Source organism: Octopus bimaculoides, chromosome 1, assembly GCF_046866305.1.
Source record: "Octopus bimaculoides isolate indiv1 chromosome 1, ASM4686630v1, whole genome shotgun sequence".
Taxonomy (NCBI): domain Eukaryota; kingdom Metazoa; phylum Mollusca; class Cephalopoda; order Octopoda; family Octopodidae; genus Octopus; species Octopus bimaculoides.
The window spans coordinates 174,920,661-174,938,550 of NC_142928.1; the positions used below are offsets into that span (position 1 = coordinate 174,920,661).

Consider the following 17,890-nt stretch of genomic DNA (forward strand, 5'->3'; position numbering starts at 1 on the left):
TACAAACACAGACACAAAGACACACACACATAGATATATATGAACATATACAACAAGCTTCTTTTAGTTTCCATCTACCAAATCCACTCACAAGGCTTTGGTTGGCCTGAGACACACACACATAGATATATACATAAACATATATGATGGACTTCTTTTAGTTTCTTATTTCTTTACTGCGCACAAGGGGCTACACACAGAGGGGACAAACAGATTAAGTCGATTATATCGACCCCAGTGCATAACTGGTACTTATTTAATTGAACCCGAAAGGATGAAAGGCAAAGTCGACCTTGGCAGAATTTGAACTCAGAACGTAGCAGCAGACGAAGTACTGCTAAGTATTTCGCCCGGCGTGCTAACATTTCTGCCACCTCGCCACCTTGTTTAGTTTCTTAGTTTCTGTCTACTAAATTCACTCACAAGGCTTTGGTCAGTAAAAGACATTTGTCCAAGGTGCCACACAGTAGGACTGAACCTGGAACCATGAGGTCGGGAAGCAAGCTTCTTAGCACACAGCCATGCCTGTGCCTGTTTATGGAATTTTTCTTCCCATTGTTTGTCTGTTTTTAATAGTTTTGGCTTCTCCATTAAATTTAATAAATTCTGTCATTAATTTTGCATCTGAAGTAATTCATTTAAAAAGAAAGAGCATTGTATCTTACTGCTGAATGGTCAAAAGAAGACAAGGAGACTGTTTAGATAAAACAATAAATGGGAGTTAGAAAGAATGTGTAATTCTCTTTAATTTGCAGCACCTTTATATGAATGAAGACATCAATAAATTTATGACAAAATGAAAAGTGAAGAAGAAAGTTATTTTGAGACAGATCAATGGATTTAAAAAAAGATAAAAAGAAAGAATCCAGGAGGAAAAGTAAAACATTCTCCGCAGAAGTTTTTAAGCATAAAGAATACATGCTGTTCATAACCACAGTTTAACAATTAAATAAATTAAGTAAATTTGTCGGCATTTTCGCCAGTCAGCTGCCAATAAATTATTTTGCCTGTCTGCTTTTGGTTAGTTATAATCTAAGGAACAAATAGGAGTTGAAGGTGCACTGTTATAAGGACAGCTTTCTTCATCATCACTATGATTACCAATGCATTCAACAATAGGTACATGACCACTGTCCCACATTCCAGTACCACAAAGAGAGCAAAGTCCATGCAGAGTACAAGGAATCTTAGGAATTTTTCGAAACTGGTGCAAAAGTCCACGAGCCTAAAATAAATAAAAATTATAAATTGCATAAACAAACATGTTACATATAATTCTGATATTCATGTAAGTATTACAAATTCTTTTATTATTTTATTTGTTTAAGTCATTTGACTGTGGCCATGCTGGAGCACCGTCTTGAAGGGGTTTTAGTCAAACAAATTGTCCTCAGGACTTTTGTTTTTTAAGCTTAGTATTTATTCTATTGGGCTCTTTTGCCAAACCACTAAGTTACGGGGATGTAAATACACCAACACTGGTTGTCAAGCTGTGATGGAGGGACAAGCACAAACACAAAGGCACACACACACACATATATACATACATACATACATATATATATATATATATATATATATATATATATATATATATATATATATATATATACACGGGGTGTGATGGGTAAATTGTCGTCATGTTATATTTTTAATTTCATGCACGGGGATAGTTTGTTTTTGATTTTGTTGACTACACAGTATAGCAGGGTTAGTTGGGCACTGTCTTTGAGAAAAATAGCGCCATGACACAATTCACTCTGCCAGAAATTTGGAAATTACATGCTGTACTACTCGGGATTTGCACCAGAAGCGCCAATACAAATATTTCAGAGTGTTTGGGTGTCAATCTGAGGACATGTACCAAGAATGATAAAAATCAAACATCCTGTCAACATCATAGTGCTTGGAGTGATCACTAGTGATGGCGACGTTATGCCTCCATTCATCTTCCCACACGGCCTCAGACTCAACATGGAGGCCTACATCAAGTGCCTGGAAGAAGTAGTGCTGCCCTGTGTCAAGAGGGTGACTGCTGGAAGACCTATGTCTGGCAATAGGACCCTGCAACATGCTACACAAATAGAAGAACACAGTCATGGCTGTCAGACAATTTCTGTGACCATATCACCCCTAACATCTGGGCGCCTAACTCCCAAGATTATTATGTGTGGGGCACAGTTGAATGAGAGACCAACAAAACTCCTTGTAACATCAAAGATGAACTGAAAGCAAAGATTATGGCAGTATCCACCAACTTAAACAAGGAGACTGTCCAGAAGAGTTGCAGGAGATTCTGAAGTCGTCTGGAGGCTGTGGTTGAAGCCAATGGTGATTTTATTAAATAAATTTACTCTTTAGTATTTCAAGATATTTTTATGTAATTTTGGTAAATATATCTGTTAAAATGAGATGTCAGTGTTATTTTCATTTCTGTGTAATTTAGACGACAGTTTATTCACTGCTCTCTCTCTCTATATATATATATATGTATATATATACAACAAGCTTTTTTCAGTTTCCATCTACCAAATCCACCTTGGTCGATTCAAGGCTATAGTAGAAGACACTTGCCCAAGGTGCCACACAGTGGGACTGAACCTGGAACCATGTGGTTCGGAAGCAAGCTTCTTACAACACAGCAATGCTTGCGCCTATGTAAATAAAAAAAGATACTAAATCCTAGGGCATGGATAAACTAAATTAAAATTGAAAGAGTTTTTCTACATAATATGAGAGTTTTAACAGACATAAGTACCATTCAACTGTTCTCTTATTTCTAAATATGTCAGTTATAGAGTAGTAATACTAAACTATATTAACTTCAATAGACATTCATTAGAAAGCTGAACAATTCAGTGAAGGCCTAAGTTGGCATTTCATATTTGTATGAAAAAACAGATAGCATAAATATTTAAGAAATTTGAGAGAGAGAGAGAGAGAGAGAGAGATAGAGAGAGAGAGAGAGAGAGAAAGAGAGAGAGAGAGAGAGAGAGAGAAAGAGAGAGAGAGAGAAAGAGAGAGAGAGAGCATTATTGGATATAAAATTCCATTATAGATATATATGTTGTTTATAATCAATAGAAGAAAGAATACTCAATATAAGGTACAGTAATCCCTTGACTATCGTGAGTGTTACGCCCCCCCCCCCCACTGCAATAGGTGAAAATCTGTGAAGTAGAAATAGTATTGTACTGTATATTTTTTATTATTATTTTTCATAATTTGTATACATTTATTTTATTGTAAATGCAAAACAACACCATGGAGGAATTGACATAAGCTTAAATAATAAACTGCGATAGGTGAACCATGATATGGTGAGGGATTACTGTATAGCATAAATTATATCTATTTGGTTGGTGTCTTATGCTACTAATTGAGGTTTTTGTGATCTCTTGGTTAGTTAGAAGGCTAGTGCTATGCAGAACCTGCCTTCTGATCGATTGAAAAATCACAAAACTCTAAGGTGCACCATAAGGCACCAACCAAATATACACACATCCACACACACAAGCAAAATAAGAAGTTGGTAGTACACTAAATTTAGCTTAGTGTGCCATATCCCAGTCTAGTACAATTAAATATCTTAGTAATCATGTAACAATTTCCCAGCATTTTTACAACAGTCTGACCAAAGATGAAATGATGTTTTTTTTTTTACAGACTGTTAAAACAGATAGAACTTATATCTTATGAAATAGAAATTACCATAAATCCTTCATCATAAAAAAAATAACCTACTAACCATCATCATCATGGCTTAATGTCCACCTTCCATGCTGACATGATGGTTTGACAGGAGCTGGCCAGGTAGAAGCCTGCACCAAGCTTCTGCAACTGTTTCGGCGGGATTTTTACAGCTGGATGCCCTTCCTAACACCAACCACTCAGCAGAGTGGACTTAGTACTTTTTACATGGCACAAGCACAGGCAAGGTCAGTTTTAGTAAGGTTTTTACAGCTGGATGCCTTTCCAAATGCCAACCACTTTACAGTGTGGACTGGGTGCTTTTAAGTAGCACCTGCACTGACAGGGTCATCAAGTACTCGCAAGACAAAAAAAAATCTCTTTTGAGAGGGGAGAGGGCATTGGAGGAGGTGATCTTGTGTCAGATGGTGAAAGGTTATAGTGAGACAGAGAGACAAAAACAGGTGTCTTGTTGTAGAGGAGGTACAAGGTTTCTTGATACCTACTATTTATCATAAAATAGTATCAAATTATATATTGTACCTATGAAATAGTATTATGTACTATACTGTGCTCAACAGACTAAGTAGAGTAAAGCACATCGCAAAAGGACACAGCACAACTACATTAAGAATCAATAGTCTAAAACTCTTGAATGAAATAAGATTAGGTGCCTTGAATATCAGAATTCCCATCTCTCTCAAGGCATACAAACATTCTTTATTTAGTTTTTTTTCTTTACATTTACCAGTGTGTAGGGTCTGCTCATCATGTATATTGAAGCAATCAAGTTACTGCTTCAATCAAAACATTGTCCAATCTGACATTAGCCAAGGCCCAAAACTCTTGTTTTAGGTCTCGGATAGGAGACAAGATTTGAACTAGCATCTTATCTGGTTCTCTAACAATTTTACCTATTCATCACACTGGATAGATACTTTGTTTATTCACCATAAAAGGGTAAAAGTGGGACTTAGACTCAAAGTACAACATATATTATCTAGTGCCCCAAAGATTAAGTCAATTCATTGCCTTAACTTGATTTCTATTTAGTGAAGACAAAATGATGCAAGTTTTGTGCTACCTAAATTTGTTATTCATCTTGCAGTTTGTTGTTGTGGGTGTTCTGGTGATTACCTGTATCATATCCAAGAAGAGATTAATTTCTCATCTGTTTAAAGCTACAGAACCTGGAATTAAGCATTAATTTTATAACTCCCACTCTGACCAATTCTATGAGGTGGATTTGAGACATATGTAGTTTACATCTTATCAAACACATCACATGAATACATGAAGTGCAAAAGTTTTGAATGAAATATTTAATTCAGAAAATATTCTCACCCTTCGTAAGACTAAATCCCCGTTCATATGCATTGCCAAACTGCTAAAGTGTAGAAGAATTTCATCTTCAGGCAGACATTGTTCAACAACATCTTCTCCATAGATACTGACTATAGCCACACAAATAAACAGATGGAAGTAGTCAGTTTGGTAGTGGGCCCAGCAAGATTCCCATATGCGAAGGGCATCTATTTCTGGAAATTCTCGTTTGAAACACAGTAATATCCATCTAAAAGACAGAAAAGATTATTAAGCATATAAATAAAAAAAAAACTTTCAATTGTGTGATTTTCTTTTTCTTTACATGTATAAGTAATGTGTGAAGGCATGTGGCTTAGTGGTTAGGGTATTCAGCTCATGATCATAAAGTCGTGAGTTCAATTTCCAGCGACACATTGTGTCCTTGAGCAAGGCACTTTATTTCACATCCATTCAGCTGGCAAAAATGAGTATTACCTGTATTTTAAAGGGCCAGCCTGTGTCATGCTGAATTTCCCTGAGAACTACATTAAAGGGTGTACATGACTGTGGAGTGCTTAGCCATGTGCATATTAATTTCACAAGCAGGCTGTTCCATTGATCGGATCAACTGGAACTCTTATTGTAGTAAGTGACGGAATACTAGTTAGATTAGTGGTGTAGCATCAGGTAATTTAGTTTAATTCCTAGTTGAACTATTTCAGTTCATTTATTCTCAGTGTCTCTGATTTTTGGCTAGAGATAATCTTGGAAAAGTAGACACACTGCAGAGTTGACTTGCACTTGGCTTACTTCATGAAGGTAAAGTAATATTTGAAGGTGACAGCAACTCATAAAAATTTCCAAAGGGTTTTGCTTGTCTGTTTTGTTTTTAATCTATAGTAAAATACAAACCTTATTTTGTGTACGATTAAATCTTAGGGATTAATAAACACAATGACTGGAAGCACATTTTTCTATGTATAAAAAAGAATATGGAAATGCCCTAGATAACCTTAATGGGTTATTGAGTCATTGACAAATACTTTGCTTTTGTATAAATTTTTAGAATTAATAAAACTAATATTTTCCCATCAGTTTGTATAATGAAAATTTTATAGATTTTTTTTTCAAGGAAAAGTCAAGTTTTAGCTGCTAAGAAAGACTTCCTTATTGAAATTTTAACAACTATAAAAACTCTGAGAACTACAAATGAAACTTAGGAAAATGCTGCATAATTTTATTGTCCTGTTTTTTTTTTTTTAATGTTAAAGAACTTATGCTATTAATCCTTTAGCATTTAAACCAGCCATATCCAGTTAAAATATTCTAGTTGTTTTATGTTGAGACCAGCCACATCTAGTTTCTCACACCTACCATACAATGTCATTTTAAAAGTGAACTATCACATCATCAAAATCTCAAAGCTACAAGATAATGCATGGTTAATTAAAAATAATGTGAATAAATGAGCATTACATTTGATAGAATAATCTGAATGCTAAAGAAGATTGTAATTTAAAAATTTGCTAATATAACCAAATGCAATCATAATTATAGATTCAAAATTAGATCTATAATCAGAATATAGAAAATGTAAGCTTAGAGTTAATAATGTTCATAAATGTTCTCATTTGATTTTGATCAAGGTGTTCATAGGCAGCTGATTTCTACAACAGTTTTCTATTTATAGATTACTATATCATTGAAGAAGTTTTTTTACTGAAATACTCAACTGATATTTTTTGTGTTGTAGAACATAGATTTCTGCTTTGGTTTATTTTCTAAGTAAAATCCCAAATCAGGTATTCAAGTTTACTCTACAACATTGTACAATCATTGTAAGGGAAAATAAAATGATCACATTTTGCATTTTTAAGACCATTTGAATCACAAAAGAAAAAGAAAACATAAGGAAACAATAAAACAACAAAAAAAATTATTAACCGATGGCAGAAGAGTAGTTCCATGGCATCAGTTCCGAGTTTTTCAAGGTGTTCATAGAAAGAAGGCTGCATTAGGTGTAATAGCTCACGCAGATAATTCTGAAATGAAATGAAATGAAATGAAATGAAATGGTAATAACAATAGTAGTTTATAATTTTGGGACAGGTGCAAATTTTAGGTTGGGAGGTGCAGGTATGGCTATGTGGCAAGACATTTTCTTCCCAACCACATGGTTTTGGGTTCAGTCCCACTGTGTGGCACCTTGGGTAAGTGTCATCTACTATAGCTTTGGGCCAAACAAATATTGTCAATGTATTTGGTAGAGGGAAACTGAAAGAAGCCTGTTGAGTGTGTGTGTATATATATGTGTGTGTGTGTGTATACATACACACACGCACATATGTATGTATGATTGAATGAGTGTGTGTAAGTGTGTGTGTGTGTGTGTGTGTATGTGTGCATGCGCATGTTACCATGTTCTTACTATGACACTGCATAGTAGTTATAAAACAAGTGTCATGGTCATGCAAGTAATGTTCATCATTTTCAACCTTCCATGAAAATATATCTGGTCAGGGGGAAATTTACTGTACTTGGGAACTGATGAGGGTTGGTAACAGGAAGGGCACCTGGCTGTAGGAAATCCACCTCAACAAATTCTGTCTGACCCATACAAGCATGGAAAAGTGGATATTGATATGAAGATGATGATGATGATGATGTTGATTGTATTAGATTGATTAGTTCCAAATCTTGTTATTTTATTCTGTCAACTCCCAGGAGTGCCAAAAGACAAAAATGACTCAGGCAGGATTTCAACATAGAGCTTAAAGTGATGTAACTAGATACTACAAAACATTTTGTTCACTGTTTTACGGATTTTACCATCAACCACTTAATGAGAGTAACAATAAGGTTGATAAATAATTAATTGATAATTAATAAAATAATTTATGAAAAAAACTAAAATATTCAGACAAACTTACCAACTGTCTATCCATATCACAATCTTTTGGTGAGCTAACAAAAATGGTCCGTTGCATTAATCCAACAAAACACCAATAGGCATCAACTTCATGTTGAATCTCTGCCAAAACAGGAGCCAGTAAATCACTCATGCCTTGTGTGTAGCCCATACGGGGATTAGCAATGGCATAATTCAGTAAAATATTTCTGAAGAAAGATACATAAAATACCGTTAATATATGGAATCCATAAACACTAAGGGGGGAAAAGAAGTAAGAATGAAATAAATAAAATTGTTCTGCATATTACAATAGATAAAATTATTATAACTTCTTCACTAGTTTGCAACAAAAATAACAACATTACTTTCTCTCACTTTCTTAGACCTCTCTTCTCTTTCTCTCACTTTCTTAGACCTCTCTTCTCTTTCTCTCACTTTCTTAGACCTCTCTTCTCTTTCTCTCACTTTCTTAGACCTCTCTTCTCTTTCTCTCTCTTCCTTAGGCCTCTTTTCTTTCTTTCTCTTCCTTAAAAGCCATTAATTTTTCACTCTTCATGGCAACTGAATGATCAAATGCTTCTAGGAATTCCTTTAGACTAATTGCTGTCAATACAGACAATAACTATTTTCTTCAGAGTCTTAATGATTGTACCATATAATTATTAATAGTGTTTACATTAATTCAAAAGAAATCACTATCTTTATCATTAATGGAAAGTGTGATGAGCATATCTACCTTTTCTGTATGTCATATTTTACTTTTTACCTTTTGCTTGTTTCAGTCTTTAGAATGTGGCCATGCTGGGGCACTGCCTTGAATAACTTTTAGCTGAATAGATCGACCCTAGTACTTATTTTTTTTAAAGCTGGTACTTATTTTATTGGTCTCTTTTGCCAAACCACTAAGTTATGGTGATGTAAATACACCAACACTGGTTGTCAAGGTGTGATGGGGGGACAAACACAGACACACACACATAGATACACACACACACACACATGACAGGCTTCTTTCCGTTTCTGTCTATCGAATCCACTCACAGGGCTTTGGTTGGCCTGAAGCTACAGTAGAAGACACTTGCCATGCAGAGGGACTGAACCTGGAACCATGTAGTTGGGAAGCAAGCTTCTTACCACACAGCCTCTATTGTTGTTGTTGGCACTCTGTCGCTTACGACGTCGAAGGTTCCAGTTGATCCGATCAACGGAATAGCCTTCTCGTGAAATTAACGTGCAAGTGGCTGAGCACTCCACAGACACGTGTACCCTTAACGTAGTTCTCAGGGATATTCAGCGTGACACAGTGTGACAAGGCTGACCCTTTGAATTACAAGCACAACAGAAACAGGAAGTAAGAGTGAGAGAAAGTTGTGGTGAAAGAGTACAGTAGGGTTCGCCACCATCCCCTGCCGGAGCCTCGTGGAGCTTTAGGTGTTATCGCTCAATAAACACTCACAACGCCTGGTCTGGGAATCGAAACCGCGATCCTATGACCGCGAGTCCGCTGCCCTAACCACTGGGCCATTGCGCCTCCACTATTCAAGAGTAAACCCACTTAAATTCCATCATAAGGATGAGATATAAAAAATTTTGAAATAATAATAACAATGATAATAATAATCCTTTCTACTAAAAGCACAAGGCCCTATTTTTGGAAGGAGAGGACTAATCTATTACATCAACTCCAGTGTTTCACTGGTACTTAATTTATTGACCCTGAAAGGATGGAAAGGCAAAGTCAAGCTCGGCAGAATTTGAACTCGGAACGTGAAGCATTTTGCTTGGTGTGCTAATGATTCTGCCAGCTCACCACCTTAATAATAATAATAATAATAATAATAATAATAATATTTTAAAAAGATTGACATAACTCTTCACAAAGCTAAATAAACAATATGAAGAGCGTGATGTGATTGTAATAGATATTTTATTGGTTGAATGATATTTTGACATTTTGCCTGTCGAGTTCAAAATGAAAAGTGATACATAGAAATTCAAATTCAAAATTTCAATGAGGGTGACCAGCGTTCCCACATTGATGAAATGACATCATCAATTTTCAATTTTCAAGTTTACAACTGGCAAAAAGAAAAAGAAAGAAAAAAGAGAAAAAAGAAAAGAAAAGAAAAAAGAAAAGGAAAAAGAAGACTATTTAATGAAACAGTTTTGTGTAAATATGGTGAAATTCTCTTGTCATTTTATTCATCCCTTCAGGGTGTGATGTTCATAGCTCACAAACATATTTCTCCTCATGCATTTTGAGGACTGACAGTGTAGCAGATTCAGAATATTTTCCGAGAATATGCACTTTCAAGTCCTTTTCAAAATTGCAACTGGTCTAATGTAAAATGTTTGGCAAGTTCTGTCGAACTGCTGTTATTGAGCCTGACATCATATCTGTGCCCACTGAAAATATTCAGAATCTGTTATACTGTCAGTCCTCAAAATGCATGAGGAGAAATATGCTTGTGAGCTATTAACATCACACCCTGAAGGGATGAATAAAGTAACAGGAGAATTTCATCATATTTACACAAAACCGTTCCATTAAATATTCTTCTTCTTTTTCCTTTTCTTTTTTTTCTTTTTGCCAGTTGTAAACTTGAAAATTGAAAACTGATGATGTCATTCCATCAACGTGGGAATACTGGTTGCCCTCGTACAAATTTTGAATTTGAATTTCTATAATTTTGAATTTCTATGTATCACTTTTCATTTTGAACTCAACAAAGACAGGCAAGCTGTCAAAATATCGTTCAACCAATAAAATATCCATTGTAATTTCATTGCGCTGTTTGTATTGTCTAATAATAATAATAAGAATAATAATGATAATGATGATGATGATGATGATATATCATCTTCTTTGAGGCTCACTGTTTATGTTATTACTATATCATAACTTGTCCCTTTCATCTGTAGAAAAATCAAAACAAAAACAATGGATGAAGTTTCCATTGTACATAGAATTTCTGACATACTGCCATAAAATACAATGACATTTGAAACCAAAAAAGAATTTATATTTTAGGAAATAAAACAACTCACTTTAAGACCTCAATATTTGGATTATTTTCTCCCTTGAAATAAGGATGACTACGATCAGTTCGAACAACATCTTTTTCAACGGTACATTGGATATTTCGCCAGAAGTCACGGTATTCCTCTTCACTCATTGTTTCTCTGAAATAAAAAAAAAACGATATTGGATAAAATATCGATATATTTTTATTTGTTTGAAAACCAAATGTAACCAAATAAAACACTTTTGAAAAAAAACATCTCTCAATAGTAATATTGGTTTCAAATTTTGGCACAAGGCCAGCAATTTCAGGGGGGTGGTAAGTTGATTACATTGATTCCAGTGCTCATCTGGTATTTATTTTATTGGCCTTGAATGGCTGAAAGCAAAGTCAACCTTAGTGGAATTTGAACTCAGAACTTAAAGACAGACAAAATGCTGTTAAGAACTCTGCCCTGCATGCTAATGATTCTGCCCTGCATGCTAATGATTCTGCCAGCTCGCCACCTTATTTCAGCTGTAATATTAATTACTTGTTGAGCCCCAAATTAGTCCTGATCAAGCAGACCACCTAAGATTAAAGACATTCCAAATGCAATCATCTAATTTTTTTTCTAAGCACACACTGTGCATCCTGGACTAGATTATTCAATACATGCTTCTTTTCTGATATGTAATAAGGTGTGATTTAAAGGAGAATCAACTGCTATTTCTAATGGTTACTGCAACTGAATAGATTCCATTTAATGGGAAATTTTCAATTGAACAGGGGAGCTCTCATTAAAGGGAATCTGTTCGGTTAGACTAAGTGTGTGAAAAATTTCATTCTTTACTATAAAAGCTACATCAAATATACAATCAAACAACACTCCATGACATGGTGACTTTATTCCCTTTAGTTAATCTAGGATATATTTTTTTTATTCAACTTGAAAGGGAAATCAGTTTGGACATCATATTGCTACCATGTTGCAGCACCATATTGCTATCATGCACATTATCAATTCTATTATTTCTTATCTCTGTTAAAATAACCATTTAAATCCCATATTTTTGGCATTAGGAAGGGCATCCAGCTGTAGAAACCTTGCCAGATTAGATTGGAACCTGGTGCAGCCTTCTGGTACGCCAGCCCTCAGTCAAACCGTCCAACCCATGCCAGCATGGAAAGCAGATATACATTACATTGAATTAAAATCCCATTACCAAACAAAAACAATAACATAAGTACTAAATGATTTGTGCATTGCTTTTCTTTTTATTGATGCTATATTGATAAATCTGATTTATTTAAGCTTCTGTCATGAATCAATGTAATTAACACCCTTTAAAATATCTTATACATAGGATGTTGGCAAAATAAATCGCTTACTGACAGATTTAATAAAAAGTTCTGGAAGAATTTAGTAAAGTAATTTTGTCGTAGCTAAGTTGCAGTTTGGAATATAACTTATCAAAAAGGGTTTTACATAGCACAATGAAAGGAGGAGGTTTTAATAGACACACACACACACACACACATATATATATACCTGAGTTTACGTATATCTTGATACTGAATAAATTTGTCATTTCTTATATGTTCACGATCCAAAAATGTAGAATCAAAAGGATAATAATGTAATAAGAAAGGCCATGCTTCATGTCTTAAATTAGCTTCAACACCACCAAAGAATATTGCCTAGCAAAAAGAAAGGAAAATAATGTGTGTTACAAGTAATTAATATTAACAAAATTGTTGCACGAATACACAAGTATAATTAATAGAATAAGGAGGAAAAATTAATAAAAATAACGAGAATGTAGATTTGAAAATTCATGGCAGTAATATAAATGTTACAAAGGGTCTTACATAACATAATGAAAGGGAGTTTTAATTTAATTATGAACAGTTTAAAATAAGAGATTTTGTCTCAGATAAGTTCATATCAAAGTGGTTAGGAGATGCTGTTACACAGACAATCATACATTTTTTGAAATCATTGTAAGTAGATATTTGCTGCCGAGGTACAGCAATAAATAAGTTAAGTCAGAACTGTCAGATGTGTAATGTTAACTCATAAGGCATAGTAAAGAAAATTAACTGGAGAAGTGATTTGGTAACAATAGCATTAGCTGATGTATGCAAGAAAAATGCATTGGTGTGGATATTTAACATCATATGCTTATTACAAGGTGTAAATTGACAATGGAAATTAACTGTAGTCAGCTGTTCCTTTCCCAAAACTTTGGATAGGATGCTATGCCATTGTAATATATGTTGGCTCCTTGTATCCTAAGTAAACTGAGGTAATTATATATTAAATGTTTTTCTTAGACTCCATGAAAGCCCTGAAAGTACAAACTCATCATTATTCTTATTTACCCAGATATTTTGAAGAATGGATAAATTAATGTAAAAGTATATTCAAATGTATACACCACTTATCTAAACTAAAGTAGGAGTGGACTAAGGAAAATTTGAGATGAAGTTTTAGATGAAACCTGAAAATAAAGATGATTTATGACAGAGGCTGAATAGAAAAATATGTATTAGAGACCCATATAACTCATGACAGCATGGAAAACTGGACATTAAGACCAAAATTATGATAAAAATGAAGATGATAATGATGATGGAGATAAATTAATGATGACGGCAATGAGAATATGTTAGAAAGGAAGGGAGAGAATTACCTTTCTAAGCTGAAAATCATCTTCTATTTGACCATCAATATTCATATGTTGCTGCCAAATTTCTTCTGTAACTAAACCATAGACACCTTCTTCTGGATGGCACTGACTGTCCATTAATGTAGGCTGGACAATCAGAAACTGGCGATAAGGCGATTCATCTTTACGCTGCAAACAATTTATAATTTCAAAATATCAATGATAAAGATTACAAAGATTAGAAATATCAGATCTAGTCAGTTTGGCTGCCAGCATCGAATCAGTTGAAGTTAATTTCATATTTAGTGTAATGATACTCTTTTATTGGCTAATGAATTGAAAATCATTTTCACTATAAATCAATAAATAAAGAGTTATTAGCAATTAAAGTTTGAAAATTTTGGTAATTTTAGCCAATTGTAAGCCACAGACACAGTCATGCCTGTTGCCATAGTAACAAGCAGAACATGAGAACACTTTCGTCTGTGAGAAAGCACATGTTGATAAATACATTGAAACCACTTGTTTTACCTATCTGATGGCAATTGAACATGTGAATTTATGTAGCGCAGGAGATATGAAAATTGTGATTTGTTTGAGAAATTGATTGAATGCATATTTAACTTTTGCTTTCAATGAATGTTTTTTTAAAAGTATTTAATTTGTAATGTGCTATTTTGTTTTTAGATAAATCTTTTAAGTTTGTGCTATCGCATTAAATGCATATTGAATGCTTAAAACTACAAAAAACATGTTGTTTACTCTTTCTTTTTTTTGTTAACCCGAAAGATGGTACTCACACTCAACAAGTGGAGATGATGTGGGCCTCTGTAAAGCGAGTAATAAACGACACTGTGGCACTCACCATTCTATGGTAGATTCATATCTCTGTGAATTTATGAGGTGCAGGAGATACAAAAATTGTGATTTGAGAAATTAATTGAATGTATTTCTAACTTTCATTTTTAATTTTAAAACTATTTTGTAATGTGTTACTTATTGCATGCTTAAATGTTTGTTTTTGAAGCATATTTTGTTCACTCATTTATTTTCATATATAACATATAAATGTGTACATCTTTTAGAACATTGTCATTTTATAAGATTTTGCTGGCAAATTTCAAAATTAACATAAACATTTATTTACATGAAAGAAAATTACTAGAGAACTTTCATCTAATTCTTCCAAATTTTTCTGTTAAAACTGTATTGAAACCATTTGTGGGGAAAAATTGTAATGTGTTTATTGCATGTAACGTATTGTTCATTGCATTTACATTAAATGCATATTGAATGCTTAAAACTATTTGTTTACTTATTTCTTTTTGTCACTGAGGTATGCTAAAAATAACAGCTAAATAACGTGTAAAACCAGCAATTAAAACAAGAAAAATCAAGAGATAAGAAGACTTATGTGGTTCTGTACCCTTTCTCTTGCATTTGCAAACAGGTTCCACTCTTCAAATATTGAAGCTAACTTGTCAAGTCCACTGTGATGGAAATGTAAAATTTTATACTGGCTTTCTCGGCTTGCAATGACAACTTGACCCCGCGTACACTCTCGATCGTTATAAAACAGCCGCAGAGAACGCATTTGTGCTGTAAACAAAAGATAACTATATTAGAAAATTTATAACAAAAACATCAAAAAATAAATTCCTGGAAATATTTTCAATTTTTAAATTAATTTCCTTATATCAGATGTTGTAAGTTTTAATCATGATCCTCACAAAATGATGGGAATGTTTACAAGTATAAAGATCATTATTACAAACGAAGTTGGCTCATATCAAACAATACTGATTTCTTTATTTGTAACAGAAGAAAATTAACCATGATAACATTACATTTCAACAGAAAGGAATGTATGAAATCTAACTATCTACCGTAAATCCTCAAGTATAGTCCGCCCTTGAGTATAATACGCAGGGGATTTTTTGGGGGCTGTACCTCTGAAAAACCTAAACATTGTGTATAATACGCACCCCTTCTCTAACTTGAGTCAAGGAGGTCTATATAAAGTCTTTGGTTTGTAAACGTATATACGGTAACATCCTTTATTATTCTTGTATATATAACATAATGCAAACATGTAGCTTTTTTGTGCACTTTGTTTGCAGAAAATAAAGAAATAACAGTAATAACGTCAGTGAAAAATAAATATTAAGTAAATTGCCTTTACATATTTATCACTTAGAAAATTTTGCTTAGAAAATATTTTTCATTTTTAACCTCATATATAGTACACACTAGAAAGTTTGACCTTTAAATTTTGGGAAAAAAGTGCGGATTATACTCAAGGATTTACAGTATATATTATATAATTTTGTTGGTAGTGACTTTGAAGTTACCCCAATAGTGACATTCAAATTACTTCAGTTTGAATAAGCCATCAATGTCAAAACTTGAAAGTTTCCATCAGCAAAATTATGCTAGACTCAACACATGTATTGCAAATTTTATTTGGTAAATATCCTTTATCTTTATGCATGTAAATATTTATTTTACAACATTTTATATATACATGTGTGTGTGTGTGCATGTGTGTTTGTGTGAGTGCAGGCATGGCTGTTTGGTTAAGACTTTTCACTTCTGACTGCATGGCACTTTAGGCAAGTGTTTCCTTCTGCAGGCTCAATTCAACCAAAGCTCTGAGTAGATCTTGTAGTCTGGTAGATGGAAATTGAAAGAAGCCTGTTGCATATATATATATATATATGCATACAATTATGCATGCAGTCACACATATTTATACAGACACACATGTTTAAGCACTCCGTACATTTTCCCCATGGTTATATTTATGGCTGCCAAAATACATACCAGGAACTTCATTAATACTGTTTTTATCCAAATATGCTACACAAACATTCACTCCTACCCCAGAGACAAAAAAAAAAAAAAATCAATTAAGTTATATACATTCCTCCTAATTAAATGTTTAAGAGTTACTAAAGATTCTAAGAAACCCCTAATCATACCACAGATCATAGTTTTCTCAATTTGCTGGGTGTTGAAATTTAGTACTGTTTCAATACAAATTAATTTTTCTTATTATATTGGGTTCATCATTCAACTGTGGCCATGCTGGAGCATTATCTTCTAAGGTAGAGTTAATTATATCAATCTCAGCATATATTTTATTGATCTGTGGAAGATGAATGTTGACCTGGGTGGGAAATGAATTTACAATGTGAAGTGATGTAAAACGGATACAATATCAGGCTATTATCCCTCAAACCAGGAATACGTTGTACAGCTGGCATTTAACTCAACATACCAGAGAACATAATTAAAAAAAAAGTAATATTTATTCCCACTTAAATGTGGATGTTCTGTTAGAACAAACTATATTGTGGGAGGCACCATGAAAGAAACTCTCATATTGGCTTTTGGCGCAAAATGCACTCTTGTTTATATTGCTAGTGGGGAGATAAATCTCTACCACCTTCAGCACTGAGACTACTACATCACATGATTTTGACCTTCCTTAGTTTTGACAATGATGGATGCTCGACCGCTAGAGATAGCAGTGACTCATCTCTCCACCAGCAATATATAGAATAACCGTGCCCGAACAGGTGCTGGATAAATATTACCTCTCAGTATCAATACTGTCTCTGTTGCTAATATATAATTAAAAACATTTTGTTGTCAAAATTTTCTTGACAAGAAATCTTCTTAATATAGTGAAATTGTTGTCAGGTTTGTGCTTATTGAAAGTAATAAATACTAAAAGCTATTTAATTATTCTTTATTCAATAGTTTTTTTTACATGTGTCCTTTACTTTAGTCTATTATAATATATGCCTTAGAAAGACACTATATTGGGGAAACAAAATAGATTTATTATGGCACTCAATCTGGAAATCTTTAGGATATTTTACTTGAAAAGCAACAGTTCAGTAATTCGTTTAAAGCTGTAAACATTTCTTTATTTTATATTTCATGCTTTTGATGTTTCATTTAGAGGCTACACAAAGTTACACTGTTTAAACTAAAGAATAATTATTTAGCTGTGACATTGTTATTTTGATAATAACCTTTAAGTGGGATTTAGACAATATATAATCTATATTTATATAATATCCACAATTATCTAAAGCTATATTGAACTGAGGTTAAGCTACTCTTACTGACCAAAATGTAACTGAATAGTGTAAGTATTTTGTTTGAAGCCTTACCAATTTGACCAAAAATGTATGACATCATTTAATTCTACCTCCTATTTCATTCTACCAGCTTGCTGCTTTCCTTATTGATAGCAATTAAAAGGGCAGCGGATGGCAAATTCTGTAGAACAACAGGCA

At 33.6% G+C, this 17,890-nt stretch overlaps 1 protein-coding gene across 7 annotated transcripts in view; it reads right to left on the minus strand.

The window, feature by feature from the left end:
- Positions 1 to 721: 721 nt before the first annotated feature.
- LOC106867662 (uncharacterized) overlaps positions 722 to 17,890 on the minus strand; it is a 91,940-nt gene continuing 74,771 nt past the window's right edge. For all 7 annotated transcript variants that reach the window (XM_014912596.3, XM_052972759.2, XM_089364204.1 and 4 more), the window contains 8 exons: positions 15,007 to 15,179; positions 13,605 to 13,769; positions 12,461 to 12,609; positions 10,955 to 11,089; positions 7,926 to 8,112; positions 6,940 to 7,037; positions 5,035 to 5,263; positions 722 to 1,225 (listed from right to left, as the gene is read on the minus strand). In XM_014912596.3, coding sequence (XP_014768082.1) covers positions 1,022 to 1,225; positions 5,035 to 5,263; positions 6,940 to 7,037; positions 7,926 to 8,112; positions 10,955 to 11,089; positions 12,461 to 12,609; positions 13,605 to 13,769; positions 15,007 to 15,179 — 1,340 coding nt within the window. In that variant the 3' untranslated portion in view covers positions 722 to 1,021. The remainder of the gene's footprint in view (positions 1,226 to 5,034; positions 5,264 to 6,939; positions 7,038 to 7,925; positions 8,113 to 10,954; positions 11,090 to 12,460; positions 12,610 to 13,604; positions 13,770 to 15,006; positions 15,180 to 17,890) is intronic.